Here is a 20,339-nt window from a genome sequence, read left to right as displayed (position 1 = left end):
ATGAAAGGAATATACAAAAATATATTTACTGTAAAAATAAATACATTAACTAAATAAAATTTAAACAAATTCGGACACCCATAATCCGGAATGATCTATAATCCGGACCTCAAAGCTAAAATCTTTCTGCGCATGCGCCGCGTTGACGCATGCTTATAGACGTTGTTGGAAAATATAGCTTATTTTTAAACCTTTTACTGCATCATCTCTCCTCCTTGAAATGTTTATTTAGTTTAGTCTTTATTTTTAATATAACATAGTAGTTACTTCTACTTCTTTTTCTTGCTGCCACTGTTTGCATTCAAAACGGACTGTCTCAACCTAATTGAGATGCAAAAACGAAACAATGTTACGTCATCTGAAAAGCCGATTCGTGCCGATAGCTGATTGGTTGCCGTGAGATGACGTCATTCCTACTTCTGCTATAAGTATCTCGCGTCGCTCTGGCTCAACCTGCTTCTAGTTCCTGGTTTACCGGCTGGTGTGTGAGCGGTTTCCAGCCCCTTTCAAAGGATGCCTTGATTCCGGTTTACAAGATAATGGTTCCAGATTGAAGTTCTTCAGTTCAGGGGGCTGTCCTGTGAGTGACTACCGTAGGCAGTGTCTATGTTTCTTCAAGGAGGGTGGAATTAAGTGCAAACGGCGTTAGGCCGGTTTTTAAGTGGTTTCACATTTAAATTTTTCAGGTGTTTTCTTGACCATTGATTATGGACTTATGGAATGGGTAGCCTGCTTTATTTTTAGGCGGCATAGTCACTATTTAGGACTTTTTCATTTTTTTTTTAAATTTGTTTGTATAGAATGCCAGTGTTTTGGAGTACAGGTAAAAATATTTGATGAATGATGATTATGTTATGTTTTGCCTAATACTCTAATATTGTTGAAATTTATTTTATGTGTTTTTATTTTTTTATTATATTGTTAATAAATTTGTTAAGTTCAAAATCTTTTATTGTTTTCAATGTCTGCACAACATAACTCAGGGAGCTATCATTGCTACCACTGCTAAATGTTTAATTTCTTTAAACTTTAAACTTTGCTTTAGCATCATTTTGGTTATGGGCCCAGCAGCTCCTGAGTTATTTTTAGTGCAGACTTTTGAAGTTTAAAGTTAATTTAGGACTTAAGAGATTGGGGGGCGGTTTTTGTTAAAATTCAAATATGGCTACTGTTAGTGTCATGCATAATATTGCTAAACTTGATGCATGTAATTATTTTACATGGTCCAAAGATATGAAGTTTGTCTTGAATGAAAAAAATGCATGGCTTTTGGTCAAAGGTGTTGAGAAAAGTCCTGATTTAGATGATGTTAAGGGTATCGCAAAAGAAATTATTGCCGACTTTCAAAATAGAAGTCGATTGGCATTATCGTTAATTTATATGAATGTAAGCCCTGAATATAGAAACTTGATATGTGAAATTGATGACCCAGTAGTGGCATGGAATACGCTTGCCAAATATTTCCAGCCAGATTATAGGTCAAGACATATGTCCCTGTTTTCAGAGTTCTTGAATTGCAAAATCAAGCCAAATGAAAGTATTAGTTTTTCTTCTAGATTAAAACGAGTAACTGAACAGTTAGCTGATATTAATCAGGCTGTAAGAGACTTATATATATGTTTCCAGTTTCTTAGGTTTCTTCCAGATAAATTTGATCAAGTAGTTCAGAATATTTTGAGGTGGCCAGATGAAAAGTTCATTTTTAAAAATGTTGAACTTGAAATTTTAGAAGAGGAAACAAACGCATCTTAATTTAAGAGAGATGGATAGGGAAAACTCCAATAAGACTATAGAAGTTCAAAGTACTCACTGTGAACCCAAATTTAAGCAGATTAAAGGGCTCAAGTGTTATAAATGTGGCCGTCCAGGTCATATTCAAAAATACTGTAGAATGAGAGGTAATTTTTCCAGATCACCCTCACCTGCTTCTTCTGTTTCCTCAGCTGTATCTAGTAGTAATTAAACATCTTCTAAGTGTAAGAATAAACCCAAGTTGAGTAAAAGTAATAATTCCCATGCACAGTCCCATTTTATAGCTCAAGCTAATGTTAACAATTTGGAAGAAAATGATGATAGTTGGATCTTTGATACGGCTGCATCTCATCATTTTTGTAAAAATCGTGAATTGTTTGATACTTTTTCTCCTGTGAAAAATGAGAATATGCTAGTAGCTATTGATGGGGTAACTTTTCCAATTCATGGGAAGGGTACTGTTAAAATGAAATTTGGGGATACGGTTATTTTGCTTAAAGATGTGCTATATTCACCTGAACTAAGACGAAATTTAATATCTGGACCTAGGGTGGATATCAATGGAGCAAGATTTTATGGTAAAAATGGGCAAATTAAAGTTACTGATGATGAGAATTCAACTTTGGACAAGGCTAAGTTGATAGGAAGTAACTATCATGTGTTCCCGAAAATAATCAAAAAGGGGGGCAAATCTGTAAAATTTGAGGCATCCGCAGTTCAGAATAATAACAGTGAATTATGGCATGGTCGGTTTGGTCATATAAATTATGATACTATTGTCAGGACTAGTAAGAGACATTCGGTTCGAGGTCTTCCTGTGTTAAAGCACTCACCTAATTTGTTTTGTGAACATTGCCAAATCAATAAGCAAAGACGAATCTCCTATAGACCTTTAGAAGGTATTCAAGTAAAGAGACCGCTTGAAAGGGTTTTCTTTGATGTATGGGGACCTATTAACATTCCAGGTAGGAATGGTGAACGTTATTTCGTTTCCTTTATTGACGAATATTCTCGTTATGTGGTAGTGTACCCCATTGTGGAGAAAAGTCAGGTGTTTGAAGTATTTGAAAGGCATATAGCACGTGCAGAAAGATCTTTGAACCTTAAGTTGAAATACTTTAGGACTGACAATGGGCGAGAATATGATAATGATCAATTCAGGTCATATTGTAATAAAAATGGTGTAAAGCACGAATTTACAGATGTCTACACTCCAGAACAGAATGGAGTTTGTGAGAGATTTAATCAAACAGCTCTCAATAATGTACGTGCAATCTTACACGATAGTGGAATGAGTTCTGAATTTTGGTCAGATGCAGTAATGTATTTTGCATATTCATTTAATAGAATTTGTCATAAGGGCCAAGATAGAACCCCATTCGAATTATACACTAAGCGGAAACCATCAGTACGTCATCTTAAGGCATTTGGAACGATTGCCTATGTGGGAATTCCAAAGGCTAAAAGAAATTCTAAACTTGATCCAAAGGCAACAAAGGGCCGATTAATTGGGTACAGTGTACGAACAAAAGGGTACAAAATTTGGTTGGAAAATGAACAAAAGGTAGTGGAAATCCTAAATGCTACTTTTAAAGAGTCGATTGGAATGCAGAAAAGTGGCAGTGGAGCTGCACTGGGCACCCTACCTGATGTGGAATCTGAAGAAAGGGTAGAGTTCCAATCTACTAACACTCCAGTTGGCTATTTTCCTGAAATAGAGGAAAGAACCGATACCAATGTACCTTCTTCTACAATTGGCACTGACACTCAATCTACATTGAGACAAGTAACTTGGCTTCGTAAACCTGTTCCAAGGCCAGACGGCACTCGTACGGATGTGTATTATTTTGAGAGGGGGTGTAATCAAAGACTACGATCACCAAATGATGTAGAAAGGTATTGCACTGAACATAATATTCAGTATGATCCTACCTTGTTTGATTTCAAGGGAAGCAATACTTATAGTGGTGAAATCGACCCAACTGGTACTCCTTCAACGTCGTATACCCGAGATAGCTGACTAGATGTTTCAATTCCAAACACTTATAACCAGGCAATGAAATCTGCAGAAAAGCTTAAATGGATAGAGGCAATGGAAGAGGAAATGGCCAACATGCAAAAGCATAAGGTATGGCATCTGGTTCCACTTCCTAAAGACAAGACTCCACTAGGTTGCAGGTGGATTTTTAACATTAAACGTGACGAATTTGGAAACATTGTTCGTTTTAAAGCTCGTTTAGTGGCTCAGGGTTATCGGCAAATTAAATACGATACCTATGATGAAACCTACTCTCCTGTAGTCAACTTTTCAGTAATAAGGCTCTTTTTCTCCCTTTTAGTTGCACACCTAGGATGGGCAAATATACAATGTGACGTGAAAAGTGCCTATCTTTACGCTCCTTTATCAGAGGAAATTTACATGTCCCAACCTCAGGGTTTTTGGAAACATTGTTCGTTTTAAAGCTCGTTTAGTGGCTCAGGGTTATCGGCAAATTAAATACGATACCTATGATGAAACCTACTCTCCTGTAGTCAACTTTTCAGTAATAAAGCTCTTTTTCTCCCTTTTAGTTGCACACCTAGGATGGGCAAATATACAATGTGACGTGAAAAGTGCCTATCTTTACGCTCCTTTATCAGAGGAAATTTACATGTCCCAACCTCAGGGTTTTGTGGAGCGAGATAAAGAAACTTTTGTGTGTCGATTAGATAGAGCCTTGTATGGTTTGCATCAGAGTGGCCGATTATGGTACTACGAGTTGGATAGAACACTATGTAACCTAGGGTTCATTAAGTTTGAGTGGTGTAATTGTGTCTATCGTTTTAAAGATTTTGTCATTCTGTTGGTTTATGTTGATGATATAGTTGTGTTTGGGAAAAGTGAAGTTCAGGCCAAAAGGATATTAAAAGTCCTGAGTTCACATTTTGATTTGAAAATTTTAGGTAAAACAAGAAAGCTTCTGGGTGTGGAATTTGAATATGAGAAAAATAGTGTTTTAATTCATCAGCAATTATATATAGAAGACATAGTTAATCGATTTAAGTCTTTTTAAAATACAAATTACTTCCCTTCCAATAGTTAAAGGTGTGAAATACTCAAAGTCTCAAAGTCCCAGTACACAAGAAGAAACGACTGAAATGATGAATTATCCTTATAGAAATGTTTTGGGATGTCTATCGTTTCTTTGCAATCGTACTCGTCCGGATATAGCTTATGCTGTTAATATATTTTCTCAGTTCCAAAGCAATCCTGGTAAGTTTCACTGGGAAGGATTACTTAAACTTTTAGGGTACGTTTCCAATACCAGACAGCACAAACTCAAGCTGGTATGCAAGGAACTGAAGCTCAATATATATTCAGATTCGGATTTTGCTTCAAGCAGGGATGATATGGTGTCTATTAGTGGACAAGTAGCTTTGTTAGGAGAATCACCTGTATCTTGGCGTACGTTTAAAGAAAGGGGAGTGAGTTTATCTACTATGGAGGCTGAATTTATCTCCATGACTGAATCAGCAAAAGAATTAGTTTGGTTTAAAAACATTTTGGATGAATGCATTCAGTTTAAAATTGCAAGTAACTATGTTTCGAGGCCAATATTGTTTGCTGATAACATGGCTGCTATATGTTTTACAAAATCACCCATTGAAAACTCGAGGACAAAACATATAGATGTGAAACAATTTTCATTCGTGATCTATTGAACAGGGAAATTTTTGATTTAAAATATGTCCCAAGTAAAGATAATCTGGCTGATCCCATGACAAAACCGCTGACTAAGCATAATCTGGTAAAATTTTGTGGAACAATTTTCTTATGAAATTTGTTTTTGTGTGTATTTAAATTAAGAGTTTTGTTAATTTGAAAAATATGTTCTAAGTCATATATGATGGATATTAGGTAAATGTAAAAATTGTATAGTGTAAAATGTTGTATGAGTGACCAGGGCCCTGGGTAAACGTATTGAGCGTATGATCATATATATGACTTTGTATTGTTTTGTAACATGTTGGACTTTCTTGCTACGGTAAAATTTTTGAATAATGGGATAAGTTTTTCCCAAAGAAAAATGTTCTTAAAAATTTCTGAATGAAATTGTGATATTTATTTATTCTTGTTTTTGAATTTTTGTAAAGATACTGGCATTTGGTTTTTATTTCAGGTCAGAGATGATGATGTGGGGGGCATTTGTTGGAAAATATAGCTTATTTTTAAACCTTTTACTGCATCATCTCTCCTCCTTGAAATGTTTATTTAGTTTAGTCTTTATTTTTAATAAAACATAGTAGTTACTTCTACTTCTTTTTCTTGCTGCCACTGTTTGCATTGAAAACGGACTGTCTCAACCTAATTGAGATGCAAAAATGAAACAATGTTACGTCATCTGAAAAGCCGATTCGTGCCGATAGCTGATTGGTTGCCGTAAGATGACGTCATTCCTACTTCTGCTATAAGTATCTCGCGTCGCTCTGGCTCAACCTGCTTCTAGTTCCTGGTTTACCGGCTGGTGTGTGAGCGGTTTCCAGCCCCTTCCAAAGGATGCCTTGATTCCGGTTTACAAGATAATGGTTCCAGATTGAAGTTCTTCAGTTCCGGGGGCTGTCCTGTGAGTGACTACCGTAGGCAGCATCTATGTTTCTTCAAGGAGGATGGAATTAAATGCAAACGGCGTTAGGCCGGTTTTTAAGTGGTTTCACATTTAAATTTTTCAGGTGTTTTCTTGACCATTGATTATGACTTATGGAATGGGTAGCCTGCTTTATTTTTAGGCGGCATAGTCACTATTTAGGACTTTTTCATTTTTTTTTTTTTTTTTGAAATTTGTTTGTATAGAATGCCAGTGTTTTGGAGTACAGGTAAAAATATTTGATGAATGATGATTATGTTATGTTTTGCCTAATACTCTAATATTGTTGAAATTTATTTTATGTGTTTTTATTTTTTTATTATATTGTTAATAAATTCGTTAAGTTCAAAATCTTTTATTGTCTTCAATGTCTGCACAACATAACTCAGGGAGCTATCATTGCTACCACTGCTAAATGTTTAATTTCTTTAAACTTTAAACTTTGCTTTAGCATCAGACGTTTTACGCATGCGCGCAAGACATTTACGACTGCACATATGCGTGCGTCTGTGCAAGCGCAGAATACGTTTTTGCGTGCCATTTAATGTATAACGGACGGTATAAGCTAAAATAATCTAATTATCTATTTCAGTTAATGTTGATGATTGCGTTGTTCCTTATTCTTCAAATTGGATCCGGCTTATTATTTTTTGCAGACTGTAAGAGCAATTTTATAAAAGTAAGCTTGAACTTTCGATTATGTCAAATAGAATTTCTGATGCTGGAGCTCCCAAAGGATCTAGAAAACGAAAGTATGATTTGATGTCCATCAAACAAAAAACGAATTGCTACAAAAATGGATAAAGGTATATCCTTTGTTTATCTAACCGTTCCGAAATCTGTTTATCAATTTCACGCTGCTCTGCGCGGGGGGGAGGGGGGTCGCGGCACGCAATGAACTGGAAGTTGATCTGTCAACACTATCGTTATCTTCAGGGCAGAAGATGTTTTTATTTTATTCGGCATATAATTCCTTACTAAATGTAGTATTTAATCTCGATGTACTCCGTCTTTGATATGATTTAAATTAAATTCCTCGTCATTATAAATATCACGAATACAAATCAAATAGTTTTCTGGTTGCAATTTTCTAATTTCGGCTATGCGTAAGGTACGCATGCGCGCGTTGAAAGAAATGTTTAATAAAGTAAATAAATAAATAAATATTAAGCTTCTTTTTTTGTAAATTTTGATACCCTTTAGATTATAATTGCTCTTTATTTCACAAATTACGGTTTCATATTTTTAATTTTATAATTTCTGCATGCTATCTTACCAGATTTAAACTGATGATCTATAATCCAGAAAAATCGATAATCCGGAATCACCGAAGTCCCGACGAGTCCGGATTGAAGACTTGACTGTATACGTAAAAAAGCCAATTTAAAGGGAAAAAAGAACTAATTTATATTAGAAATTAAGATGAATTACGATTACTTCACATTATTGTAAATATGCGATTTTGGCTGGGGGGGCATGTGTGCCATGCTCTACATTTCATTCTTCTAACCACTGTTATTTATTCTTTTATCAAAATCAGCTATTAATCTACATTTGTATTCATATTTATGTTTTGATTATGCTCTTCAGAAGCATATTCTTAAAATTTCTTTACACAGAAAGCAAAACAAGGATAAAGAAATAACTTTAGACTATAAAACTACCAGTTCGAACTAATTTATATCATAAATTAGAATGAATTATGTTTACTTCACATTACCGTAAATTTGCGATTTGGGGGGTACATGTGTGTCATGCACTACACTTCATTCTTCTAACCACCGTTATTTATTCTTTTATCAAAATCAGCTATTAATCTATATTTGTATTCATATTTACATTTTGATTATGCTCTTCAGAAGCATATTCTTAAAATTTCTTTACACAGAAAGCAAAACAAGTATAAAGAAATAACTTTAGACTATAAAACTACCAGTCTGCTGTTACAGATCCGCAGAGTTCCAAAAAATGAAAACATTTGGAACTATGCTAATTAAATTATTTTTTTCATTTATTATGCAGCAAAAAAGCATAAATAAGGTTGACTTAAAAGAGAAACTAAAAGCTTTCCATTTAATTACGAAGCCTGATTATAAAGTTATGATTGCCTCTACTTTTTTCTGCCAGCATTAGATGTGGCAAACCTGCACTGGGCTTTGGGATCATGCACCAATTAGTCAGAACTTACAGCTGTAAAAGTATCACTTTTTGTATTTGCTCAGTGACTGGAAGCACATAGAGTACATTTTGTCATAGAAATATAGTTGCAAAAATACAGCACAGATGAGTAAATAAATTTTAAACCACAATTTTTAAATAGTAGTATAGAAATATTATAGGTGCTGAAACATTTAAACACACTTCAATATTTGAACATTGGACATATTTTAGAGATCCTCACTGGATGAAGTCTTATTTCTATTTTCTTCAACGTGAACTTGGTTTTCCATGCTCAAATAGGAAACGATAACATAAAAACCCATTTGTAAAGAGCCATGAACCGGATTTATTCAAGACACAATGGTTCATGCTCTACCTCAGTATTCATACTGTGTAATGTCAGCCACAAATGCAATTTCCAGACTAGCAAGAACAACCTCCATATAACTCGCACTTAGTACCATTCTGGCCATTCCCAACACTAAAATGACTGCTGTACAAAAGCAAAGACAGATTTTTTTTTTTTACAAGTAATGAAAAATGCTATAATAGCAGAAGTAAAGAGAATATACAAAACAGTCTATTTCAAGTCTATTCATGATTCAAACACTATAAAATATTAATTCAGTATAAAAAATGTTACTTAAAAAAAAGGCAATCCTTGTAATTTTAAGACAACAAAAAAAGGGGGAAATCAGTCGTAAAATTTTCAAATCAAACAAATTTCAGCACATTTGGGACTAAAAAGAAAAAAAATAAAAACAAATAAATCAGGACAACAATCTATATGATTCAAATATGCTTCTAATTAACATACCAATTCTTCTTGAATAGCTAAAATTTTTTCCTTAGCCAACAGCACATCCTCTTTTTTACCTCTGATAGTGATAACATCAGATTCAGTGCCTTCTGAAGGAAGATCAATTCTAGTATTGGTTTCATCTCTTATCTGAAATTTTAAATAACATTTTCAATTAAAGAAAATAAGCAATAATAAAGATAATGATTTTAGGCAGAAACAAATAAAAGCTTAAAAATTCATAATTATAAAAAGCTTCCCTCTCCAGTAGACAATCATACATAACATCAAAATTATCAAACAATTCTACAGGCTGTATTCTGAAATTATTTTAATGACTTACAAATAGGAGAAATTTTATTTTGTAATTTACATACTAATCCATGAATTGTAAATGCAAGTACAATAAAATTCTTATAAAAGTTGGCATATCCATTTATGCCAACTTTTATAAGAATTTTATACAAAATATATATTTATAACTTTTTCAGAACTAGTTTTTAATAAATTTGTAGTAGTTTTTGATGATACCAACACATTTTTACTTTAACCTTCACTAACATGCAACATTGTTTTCTCCAGGAAATTTTTACTACCTCTCAACATAGTAGGTGCTGTTCCAATTATCTTTTTTTATTGTAGTCTTGTCATATTTTACCAATTAGATTCATAAATGATATTTAGAATTTACTATAAAGACTCATATGACCTTCACAATACAAACTTAGAGAATGTCATTATCATAATTAAGTTTTCCCTTCAAACTAGCAATTTAAAATTTTCGTATTACCATCTACTACAATCAATTAACAAAACATAAGTCTTCAGTGCTAAAGGAAAAAAAATCAACTCAAGAAAAAGGTTGAAAATTAGAGCATTTGTTTCAGGGTTTCGTTTTGATCATAAAACAATAAACACAATAAATATGAAAACATTAAAAAAGACAATATCATTTGAATAAAAATTAATACATAAGATGACTGCAATATACATTTTACTCTAAAATTTTGTCATTATCTTTATCTTACATTTTTGAAGCATACATGCATGAAATCGAGCTGAATTTAGCTGTTGACACATTATACAAGGTTAATTTTTTTTAACTAACACTTATTACAATATTCAGTACAGATAAAATTACTTTTTAAATGACTGATTTAGTTACACTAATGAGCAATACAATTTCATAATGTGGAAGAAAGATAAATGATTTTTGGCCTTATTCATGGCAACAACTTCCAATTTTTAATCTGAATGTGTGGTGAGGAAGAGGACCTACCAAGTGAAAAATAGCACCCTTATGATGTTTCAAAAATTAACCATCTCTACATCATAGCTTCAACATCTTTTCAATACAAATTTCTTTGAATCTCCATCTTAACAAGTTTGCTGCCAACCACAAGTTTTCTCGTAGGTCGAAGTTTGTGTATAGGCACCAACTACAAGTTAATTTGTGGAACATTTTTGTTTTACCTATGCTACATATGATCAAACTCTTAGTATTTTCACCTTCTTTGGGGATTAGAAAAAACAACAATTTGGCGTAATTCAAGAGACTTACTTGTTATAATTAATATAAGTAATCACAAAGTAAATCAAGCAATTTATAATAATCTTTGTTATAATAATTGTTGTAAAAATAATCAATCTTTGTTATAAGCAATTGCCAACTACGAATAAATATTGCAACTGACAACAGTGTGTATTAAAACAAAACCTTTAAAAGAGTTAATTCTATAAGCCTTCTTAATGATTTACAATAAAATATATAAAACTAAACTCGGTGGCGTAACAGCCCTAATGGGCCAGGGCCTGCAGTGCCCGAAAATCTGCTTTCTTGACCGTGGGCCCCGGGGTGTATAAGCATATGCCCTGAACAAGTGGACAGTTTGTCGCAGGACCTCCAGTGTTTAGTCCCCAAGCGAACTTGGTACAGTCAAATATCAAAAATCCGCCAACCCGAAATCCGCATTGCCTCTCAAAATATAAACATTCAGTTTATAGGTTCCAGAATCCGCAACATTGAGTACGAAATATCAAAGAAAAAATACTTACCGAATAATGACGTCATAATTACCGAATATTAATGAGTCAAAGGAAATACCAAATTATTGACATGATAAAAGTTTTTTCCCCCTCTAATCTGCATTGAGGTAAAAAAGCAGACAATTCACTCAACTCTTCTTTCACGTTTACGATTCACGTTGTTGTATTTTCTGAGCTTTGTTATTTCGCGAGATTATTTGGTGCTGCCTTCTTTTTTATCCAGATAGTTTGTGGATAAATTAAGAATATTTTAAATTTCAGCCCTTTTTAATACAATTACAGGTAAGAAACGCACTCACGATTTTACTGCTTGCAACGTTAAAAAACGTAAACACGTTGCAAGTGCAAATTCTGCAAAAGATGGAAGCAAGTGCTACTCTTCGGTTTATAGCAGAATCGTATGGAATTGCGACATGATTGTGTCTGATATACGGAAAAATAAAGAAAAGCTGTTGAAATTTTACAGCAACAGTGATTCTAACAGCGGAAATCTTTGCATGAGGCGAAATCGGCAAACCTTGATGCTGTGTACATATAGTAATACAATGAATAATATAATCAATTTATATATGTAATAATAATTTAATGCATGTAATAAGTTATTGCAATAATGTATATAATAATTTAATCAAATGTATCTAATACGCCTTATTTATTTTGCACTTTTAGTCTGAATATTATGATTTATCTTTTCTGTCCTGAAATCCACACCTCTGGTCCCAAGCTCTGCAGATTTCTGGACTTCTACTCTACTGTACTCATTTTAACGACCCAAGTGATGGAAATCAAGGGATGCAAGGGCGAGTCGACCTTTCCCAGCCCGGAATCGAACCCCAGACCTGTAGTGGTGGTGGTGCTGCTGCTGCATGATGCGCTAGCCACTGCACCACCGGCGTTTCAAAATATTTAAGAAATGCAAATAAAATCTTTCCTTAGACAAAATCTTTCCTTAGACAGATAACCTCCTGTTCTTTTCCATAATCAAATACACCAAAACCAAACCATTGTTTGTTCTGAAGTATGTTCTTGAACTCCAATTTAATTCACATACCCAAATAAATTCATCCTTCAAATTAAACTTCTTGAAAATAACAGCAAATTGCTAAACATATTTCTATTTTAAATTATAATATGGATTATTCTTCTCCCCTGCCTTTTTTTAACTCACTGTCAACTAGTGATTTGGGATTAACCATAACAACACTGACACAGTACAACTGTGATATCAAAACTAATTTCACATGTTAAGAGTTTTTCTTTAAGTTAGATTAAGTTTTTAGAATGTGGTAAAACAGAAGTGTTATCTGCCTAAGGTAAGGAATGCTTTCGCAGAGGACTTCCTACAAGAAAAAGGCTTATATTCACTTAGACACTGGGAAAACAGCAAAACCATCCAAACAGCCAGTCCATTTCCCCAGATTAAAATCCAGGGCTCAACCATTTAACCACTTTTCCTTTTTCAGAAGCCCTCCCTACATGATACCTAGACTATATTTTTCTATTCACAATTTCATTCCTTCTTATTGATCTGTTGCTCTTTGGAAATGATACCCAAAAACTCTTGCTTGTAATCTTTCTTTAGGTGGAGGCCTCTCCTGTAAGAGAAAATGGCAAAATTTTCATCATCACAATACTGTTCATTTACTCAGAGAGCAATTTGTGTGTGTGTGTGTGTGTGTGTGTTGTTGTTGTTGTTGTTGTTGCAAGCGAATTGAAATCTTGTTCAGCAAGCTCTCTTTGGCTTCTTTTGCAAAAAGGACAGTTGTGGGTTTCCACTCTATGTCATAACAATGCATGATACATTACAAAAAATAGGTTTTGCAAATAACACCCATTTTCAACTACAATTAATTTCCAAACAGTAAAGAAATACTAAACTTTGCCAAGTATGCAATAAACAGCGACTAATATGTCATTCATCATTAATAAACAATAACTATTACTAGCTGACTGGAACCTTACATTGGTCATTTCATAAAGCTAAAACAAATTGGTGGTTTCATAATCCTAAAACAAATTGGTTGTTTCATAATGCTAAAACAAGCAATCAGAATTTCAAACAACTACTTTTTCCCTTCAACAGTAAAACAATAAAATAGGTCTAGTCTGAAGTTAATGCAACCTACAAGCATTCAGAAATACATTTTATAACCTCATTAGTATAAAAATAATTAAAATTCTTACTTTTTTAATATTTGCACCACCTTTGCCAATTATAAATTTGTGATTTTGCTTATAGATTGGAACATCTACACTGAAATTATTTATCTTCATTTCTTCATGCAAGCGTTGCAAGTATTTATAGCAGGCATCAACATCTTGTTTTGGTCCACGAATAACAACTTTATCACTCTTTAGACCAGGCTCAGGAAATGCAACATTAACCTTAAATAAAATGTAAATTTAATTTAATGATGTTTAATTTTTTAAATCATATTGTGTATGGACATACATTAAATAAATAACATACAAGATTGAATCTGTCCCGAATTTTCTTAATTTCTTCTCCTTTGGCACCAATAATATTACGATGAAAGCGCTGCTCAATAATAAGTTCCTTCGATACTTCATTTTCCTATAAAAAGATTAAAATATAATTACAACATATACTGAAAAGAACGAATACTGAAATGAAAAAGCTCTCCATAAACTTTAAACAAAGGTAAATAATGGACAACAACACCTTCATTTTCAGAAATACATGCATATCATACATTACTTCATTTACAACTTCTCTCCCAGAAATCTACTGAATTTCAAATACCCAGAATATCAGAATCCTGTTATCATATTTACCTCACACACTTCTTTCAAGTATCCAGGTTTCATAAAATGATATGGAATTTAAATCTTCTTCGACACTAACTGGCTGTGCACATAAAATCCAAAGAATATGCAAACATAAGATTTAGTCATCCTGAGATAGTGCAAAATGAGTTTTTGGTACATGAAACTCTGTTGCACATAAACTTTAATATAAACATCAGCCTGAATACCAGTTACACTTTTCTCGCACTTCAGAAAATGGGAGATAACACTGACCATGTCGAGCAAATGCATCTTATCTTAGTAAAGACATCCTGAGAACAGCCATGTAAGATTTTACATCAATATGAATCAGCAGCACTGACAGGTTGTTGCTACTCTTCAGAGTTATGGAACTATATGCACTGGTACATTACAGACACTGTGATGGAATGTCGATGAGCCAGTCACATTGAAGAAGAGAATGCTGGTTTAATGCACTTTGGGTCTACATTCATTCCTATCACACAACAACGGGCAGTCAAGCTTCCACTACACTAATGTGGATGGAATTTAAAAGTTCTAACATAAATGGACAAAGTGCTATTTCGGATAACACAGTTTGAAGATAATTTGAGAAGTTTTAATGTAAAAACTTCAGCCTTGAACATATCCATTCTGGAAGACCATCCTGTGTAAACAAGGGCTTTTTAAAAAAGCTATTACTGAAAGTCTACATTATACAATTAAAGAACTATCGGACAAATTAAATATTCCAAAATGCTTTCTGTATTGTGGGACTACAAAGGAACAATAAATTGTTGCCACTACATCAGACAGGAAATTTGGAAAAATTCCGTTCCCAAATGGCAGTTTCAAAAGCAAAACACCAAAATTGACCAAATGTTAAGGTATTATATTCCATTATGACAATGCTTGCCTAACACTTTGATGCATATCACACAAAGGCTTACTGAGTTCAGCTGGGATATTTTGCGATGCTCTCCATATTTACTAGACTTTGCAGTCTCAGATTTTTATCTCCACAATCCACTCCAACATTTTCTGAATGGCCTGGAATTTACTTTTTTGGAGACTCTGAAATAGCACCACGGTAACTCCTTTACAAATAAACCTAATGACTTTTTTTAGAAAAAATCTGATGTGTACACCATGACTTCCTTGTACTGAATATTAAATGCATTTTTCCTGTGTTTCATTTAAACTTATTGAATTGAATCTACTTCATAAAGAGGACAAACTACAATAAAATAAGTGCACTTTTTAAAATTCACTATGATTATTTACCATAGTGGTACTCAGGCAGTAGGTTCATTTAACTGTGTTACATCTCATTCATTTTATCACTCAGAATGCAAAAAAGTTACATCATCTGAAGAATTATCTAATCATTTCTACATGTTCTATTCAAATACTAAAATAAATCTAAAATGATGTATAAAAGAAATTTAAAAAAAAAGAAAAAAAAAAAAAGAAAAAGAAAGAAAAGAAACAGTTTTTCAGAGACGATGCAGCACGCATGCGCTACTTGTAAACATTCTCCTCTGTCCAGACTGGAAACAGTATTTTCTGCTAATATTAATTTGTATTTATTTCCTCAAATTACATTAGAGATGTATTCCTTATTCAATTAATTCAGTTCTCACTTCACGACAAGACAAAAATACATATAAATTCAAAATATCCAGTACTTAGATTGCGCCGGAGCTATAAATAAGACGAGCTTCGGTACTTGTTTTTATAAAACTGAGCCACAATTTCAAACATTTTAGTTTAACAATAAGCAGACCTTGCAATACCCTATTTGCCTAGAAATACGAACACATGAAAACAGAGACGTTCAAATAAAGTCCCCTCACTCAAATGCGGAAGCCTTTCCCTTTAAGGCAATAATTTTGGGGTAGCTTGTTTAGGAATGCGTAAATCTCTCGCCATGCCACCGTATCTACTGTACTGTTCTCTATGGTTATAGTTAGTTATCCACACAGGAAGGAAAATTTGTGTTCTTAAATGTGGGTTAAGTGACAGCAAGCACAATAAGAGTGAAATACTGAGATAAACTGCTCAAGCACGTCCTATACATCATCTTCCCACAGTATCCACTACCGTAACCAGCAACTTTACATTCATCCTTAGGAGTCAGATTTAGGACTCATTTTACCCCTGAGACACATCCGCTTGATTGCTATAATTACTATGTCAGCAGAGATTTGAGGTAAAAGAGAATGTTCTCTCTCAAAGACTCCCCTCATTTTTTGTTTCCACCCACTCATACGCTAACTACCTCATTCTGTTTCGCCCTGTTTTAAGCATTATCCGAATTTTCATCAGCTATACTTTATTTAATTTTTGTGATGATAAAAGAATTTTTTCCCATTACGATCAGAGCTTATATAGGACCGGAGCCCACTGGATACGAGCTCTGGTGCTTCTTAGTTTTTGTAATAAATCATAATTCTAGCTAGAGCCCTAAATAAGAAAATTGTGGCATTTATTTTATGCAAATGAATAACAATTTCAGTAGAAATTTTATCTCAAAAATTTTATTTAGCAATAAAATTATAATTTAATCAATTATATAATAATTATTGACTAAATAACAATGCATAACATTAATTAAATAGTTATTAATTTGATAATAATTAACTATTTGATTTTAAAATTATTAATGAGTTTAATAGTCATTTTATTTATTTATTTACTCTTGTTCCCTTATGCTGACGGTCTTCCATAGGAGCTCCAGCACTTCTAAATTTCGAAATTAAACCCTAAAAATATCTACATTAAAAAATATCTATATTAAAAATTGAAAGTTATAGAAAAACGTAAAACACCAAATACAGTTAAAACAATCAAAAAATTTTTTGCAATTACAATTACAGTTTCTATGCAAAAACGAGCAATTTGGCCAGCAGGCAAGAAGACAGATTTTTTGGTGCACAAAAATGAAAGTTTAATTTTGGCTTCACTCAGGAAAAAAACACTGAAGGTATAGAAACCGATTTAATTTGTTGTGAACGGCTGAATCAATATATGAGAAAATTTAATAACTCAAATGGTAATTCCAGGATGGATTAAGCATAATTTAATTTGCAACATTAAAGGAAGACATTTGTTGTTGCAAAGCTTAGTTTCTTCAGATTGGCACTGTTTTGTTTCAAATGTAAACAAATATAGTTGCTATGGTAAAAAATTAGGCTTAGCCACACTTAAACAACTCTTTAAATTGTTGATTATTTTATAACTATAACATGCAGGTTAACTAAAGGCATAAAAACCTTAACAGGAAATTAAGAACAACATAATTCCTTTTTAAAGCAAAAAATACACAATTTACAAACATATAAGAATAAAAAAACTAAGCTCATTAAGCTAAGTAACAGAGTGAATATATACATATATATATATACATATATTTATATACTTTTGGGGAGGCTGATTTGCAACCAAAAAGAGAGGTGCACATCTACATGTTTTAGCAACCCCACATACAAAATTACAACATTCTGAGGCTATTCATTTTTGAGTTATGTGAACTACATACATACATACTCACATACATACAGACCCCACGAAAAAATCTCTTTTGAATCCATTTTAAATCAGTTTTATAATACGTTTGGGGAAAAAAAGATTCTTTTATTCTGTCCTTACAAATAGATATCGCACAAAAACATTGTTAAATTGCATTTGCTAGCAGTCAAAATGGATATTTTCATTGAAATATGATACCCAGAATTTTTTGTGATTGCAATACTTCCTACAAGGAAGTAAGAAGGAATTTTTCAGCTGCCGAAGCAATGGGAAAAAGGTCGTAGAACAATATGATGCTTGTGAGATTCAATGAAATTTTCTTATATTTTTGTACTTCTTCACTGTATTTATCATAAAAAACTGCAGACTTTTCCAGACAACAATACAATTTTAAGAAGTTCTGTATATAGCACAGAGTAGGTTACAATATTCACTAAATATGTAGTCTATAAATATTAACAGAAGAGCATGCTTTAAAAGGGTTAAAAATTTTAACGGCACAGTTTATTCTGAATTTGATTGCTTAACATCAGCAAAAAATAGTTTGCTGTTAGTTGAATAAACATGTGCATTTTGTTTTAAATGGTTCTTTCATTTTCAGAGTTGTGCATTTTGTTCAATTTTATTCACAATGGGGGAAAAACAATGAATTTACATAAATTTACAATTATAATCAGTATATTGAAAATAAAGCTCATTTTATTTTAACTGAAACAGACATGAGAAGTGAATACACACAGTTTAATTACTCCCCCCCCAAAAAAAATGCATGCACTGCATATTTATTTTATGTAAATAAAATGTTAAAATAAATACAATCAATAGAAATTCCTCCACTTAATAGAGAATGTACACATTTGGTTTACAGGATGGGGGAAAAATAATTATCCTATCCCCTTACTTTTTTTTAAAAAATGTTTAGACTGTTGTTGTCCAATTAATTTGGACATAGGGAGTTTTGCTGTATATAAATAGATAGATATAACAATTCACAACTTATATTCAGCAATTTTGATGCATAGTATAGAAAATGACAATTTCTCACCACTATGAAGCTTGATAAAAACTTTTTCTTATGAAGCTGATTTTATTTAAAAATTATTTTAACTCAATGGCTAAATCATTTTAGAAGGAAGAAACAAAGGTCTTACCATTTTGTTTACCATATCCAGAAGCATTTTTTTAACTTGAGCAACTCCTTCTGGATCACCTTCAATGCGTACGATGTCACTATCAGCATCAGATGGAATGTTGATAAGTGCTTTTGTTTCTTCCTTTAACCTATTAACTAAAATTTGAAATACCAGTATTATTTCTTTTGTAACTCTGAATTTTATTTTGTAATTTTCTTATACTTTTACACTAACAAAATCCTGAATAAGAAAGAAAAACTTTTATTTATTGAAGTATTTTTAAATAAGAGGAAAATAAAAATTAATAATTACTGTACTCTATATTCTGCTGGATAAAGTTAGTTATGTACCATATAATGCAGTAAAATAACTACAAAATCACTGGTTGAATCTTCATATAAAAATCTATACATGTGCAATAAATTGAGACAACTCGGATAAAATGAAATTTAATATGAAAAAAGTCAATGAAATGTAATAACAAAAATACAATTTGAAATTACAGATGAATAAAATTTAAACAAGAAAAATTATTCTAAAAATCACTAGAGGAAAGAAAATTTAACACAATTTAAGTTTGATTCTTTCAATCAATTTTAATCAATGAAATGTAATAAGAAAAATATAATTTGAAATTACAGATGAATAAAATTTAAACAAGAAAAATTATTCTAAAATCACTACGGTAGAGGAATAAAAATACAATGTAACTTTCATTCATTCAACCAATTTTATTGCTGGAATATATTTTCCTTAGTAAAGGCTAAAAATTAAAAACCATCAGATATGATGAAAATCAAGGAGTCACCCAGTCAGTCTGGGAGAGTTGGCAGCTATGCTATACAATATATTATAATAATCCAAGAGTTTTATAAACACATGCATAAATAATTCAGTTTTATATACACATAACATATGCAAGCTGCTTTTATGAATTTACATCTTTCGAATTTGATATGGCAAAATGTAGAAATTCTATTTATCATAAAATTAAGAAACCGAAAAGAGCTTGATAATACATACAATTTCAATCAAATATATGATTAAATACAAATAAACTAAATTTCTGAGTATGAACTCCTAACCTGATTAGCAAAGAATTATTCTTTTAAAAATAAAACAAATTTGTAACACTGAATTAAAAATGTTTATCATGTTAAATAAAATAAGAGACATTACACAATAGCATGAAACATTATGTCCAAAAATGCTTTTAGAGATTAATATCTAAAAAAGTATTTACATGCCAACATGCATCATTACAAGAACAAGCAGTATTTAAAGATTAAGATCAGGATGGATAATACTTTAAAAATTTATACATTTAACATTTTTTTAAACGAATTTATAATAAATTTCTGGTTTTCTAAAAAGGTTAAACTGAAAACAAATTTTGTTATTCTCGACTATATTATACTTTAAATCTTTCCACTATGAATTTAAGTTTATATGATATGCTTATACATTTGCTCATCTATGATATTCTCATTAAATTAATTCCAAGTCTTAAAAAATAGTTGTTAT

The 20,339-nt window shown here is 32.2% G+C and overlaps 1 protein-coding gene across 1 annotated transcript in view; it reads right to left on the bottom strand.

Annotated features, from left to right (window-relative positions):
• Positions 1 to 20,339, bottom strand: part of Dp1 (satellite-binding protein 1 Dp1) — a 69,460-nt gene that overhangs the window by 18,878 nt on the left and 30,243 nt on the right. Inside the window, exons 10-13 of the mRNA XM_035362085.2 lie at positions 18,834 to 18,970; positions 13,853 to 13,957; positions 13,567 to 13,767; positions 9,355 to 9,486 (exon numbers count right to left, since the gene is read on the bottom strand). Coding sequence (XP_035217976.1) covers positions 9,355 to 9,486; positions 13,567 to 13,767; positions 13,853 to 13,957; positions 18,834 to 18,970 — 575 coding nt within the window. The remainder of the gene's footprint in view (positions 1 to 9,354; positions 9,487 to 13,566; positions 13,768 to 13,852; positions 13,958 to 18,833; positions 18,971 to 20,339) is intronic.

The sequence above is a fragment of the Stegodyphus dumicola genome, chromosome 3 (genome assembly GCF_044657685.1).
Source record: "Stegodyphus dumicola isolate Sdum_Otavi_A_Nest chromosome 3, ASM4465768v1".
Classification (NCBI taxonomy): domain Eukaryota; kingdom Metazoa; phylum Arthropoda; class Arachnida; order Araneae; family Eresidae; genus Stegodyphus; species Stegodyphus dumicola.
Note: the sequence above shows the minus strand (reverse complement) of the source record. Positions and strands in the feature narration are given on the sequence as shown.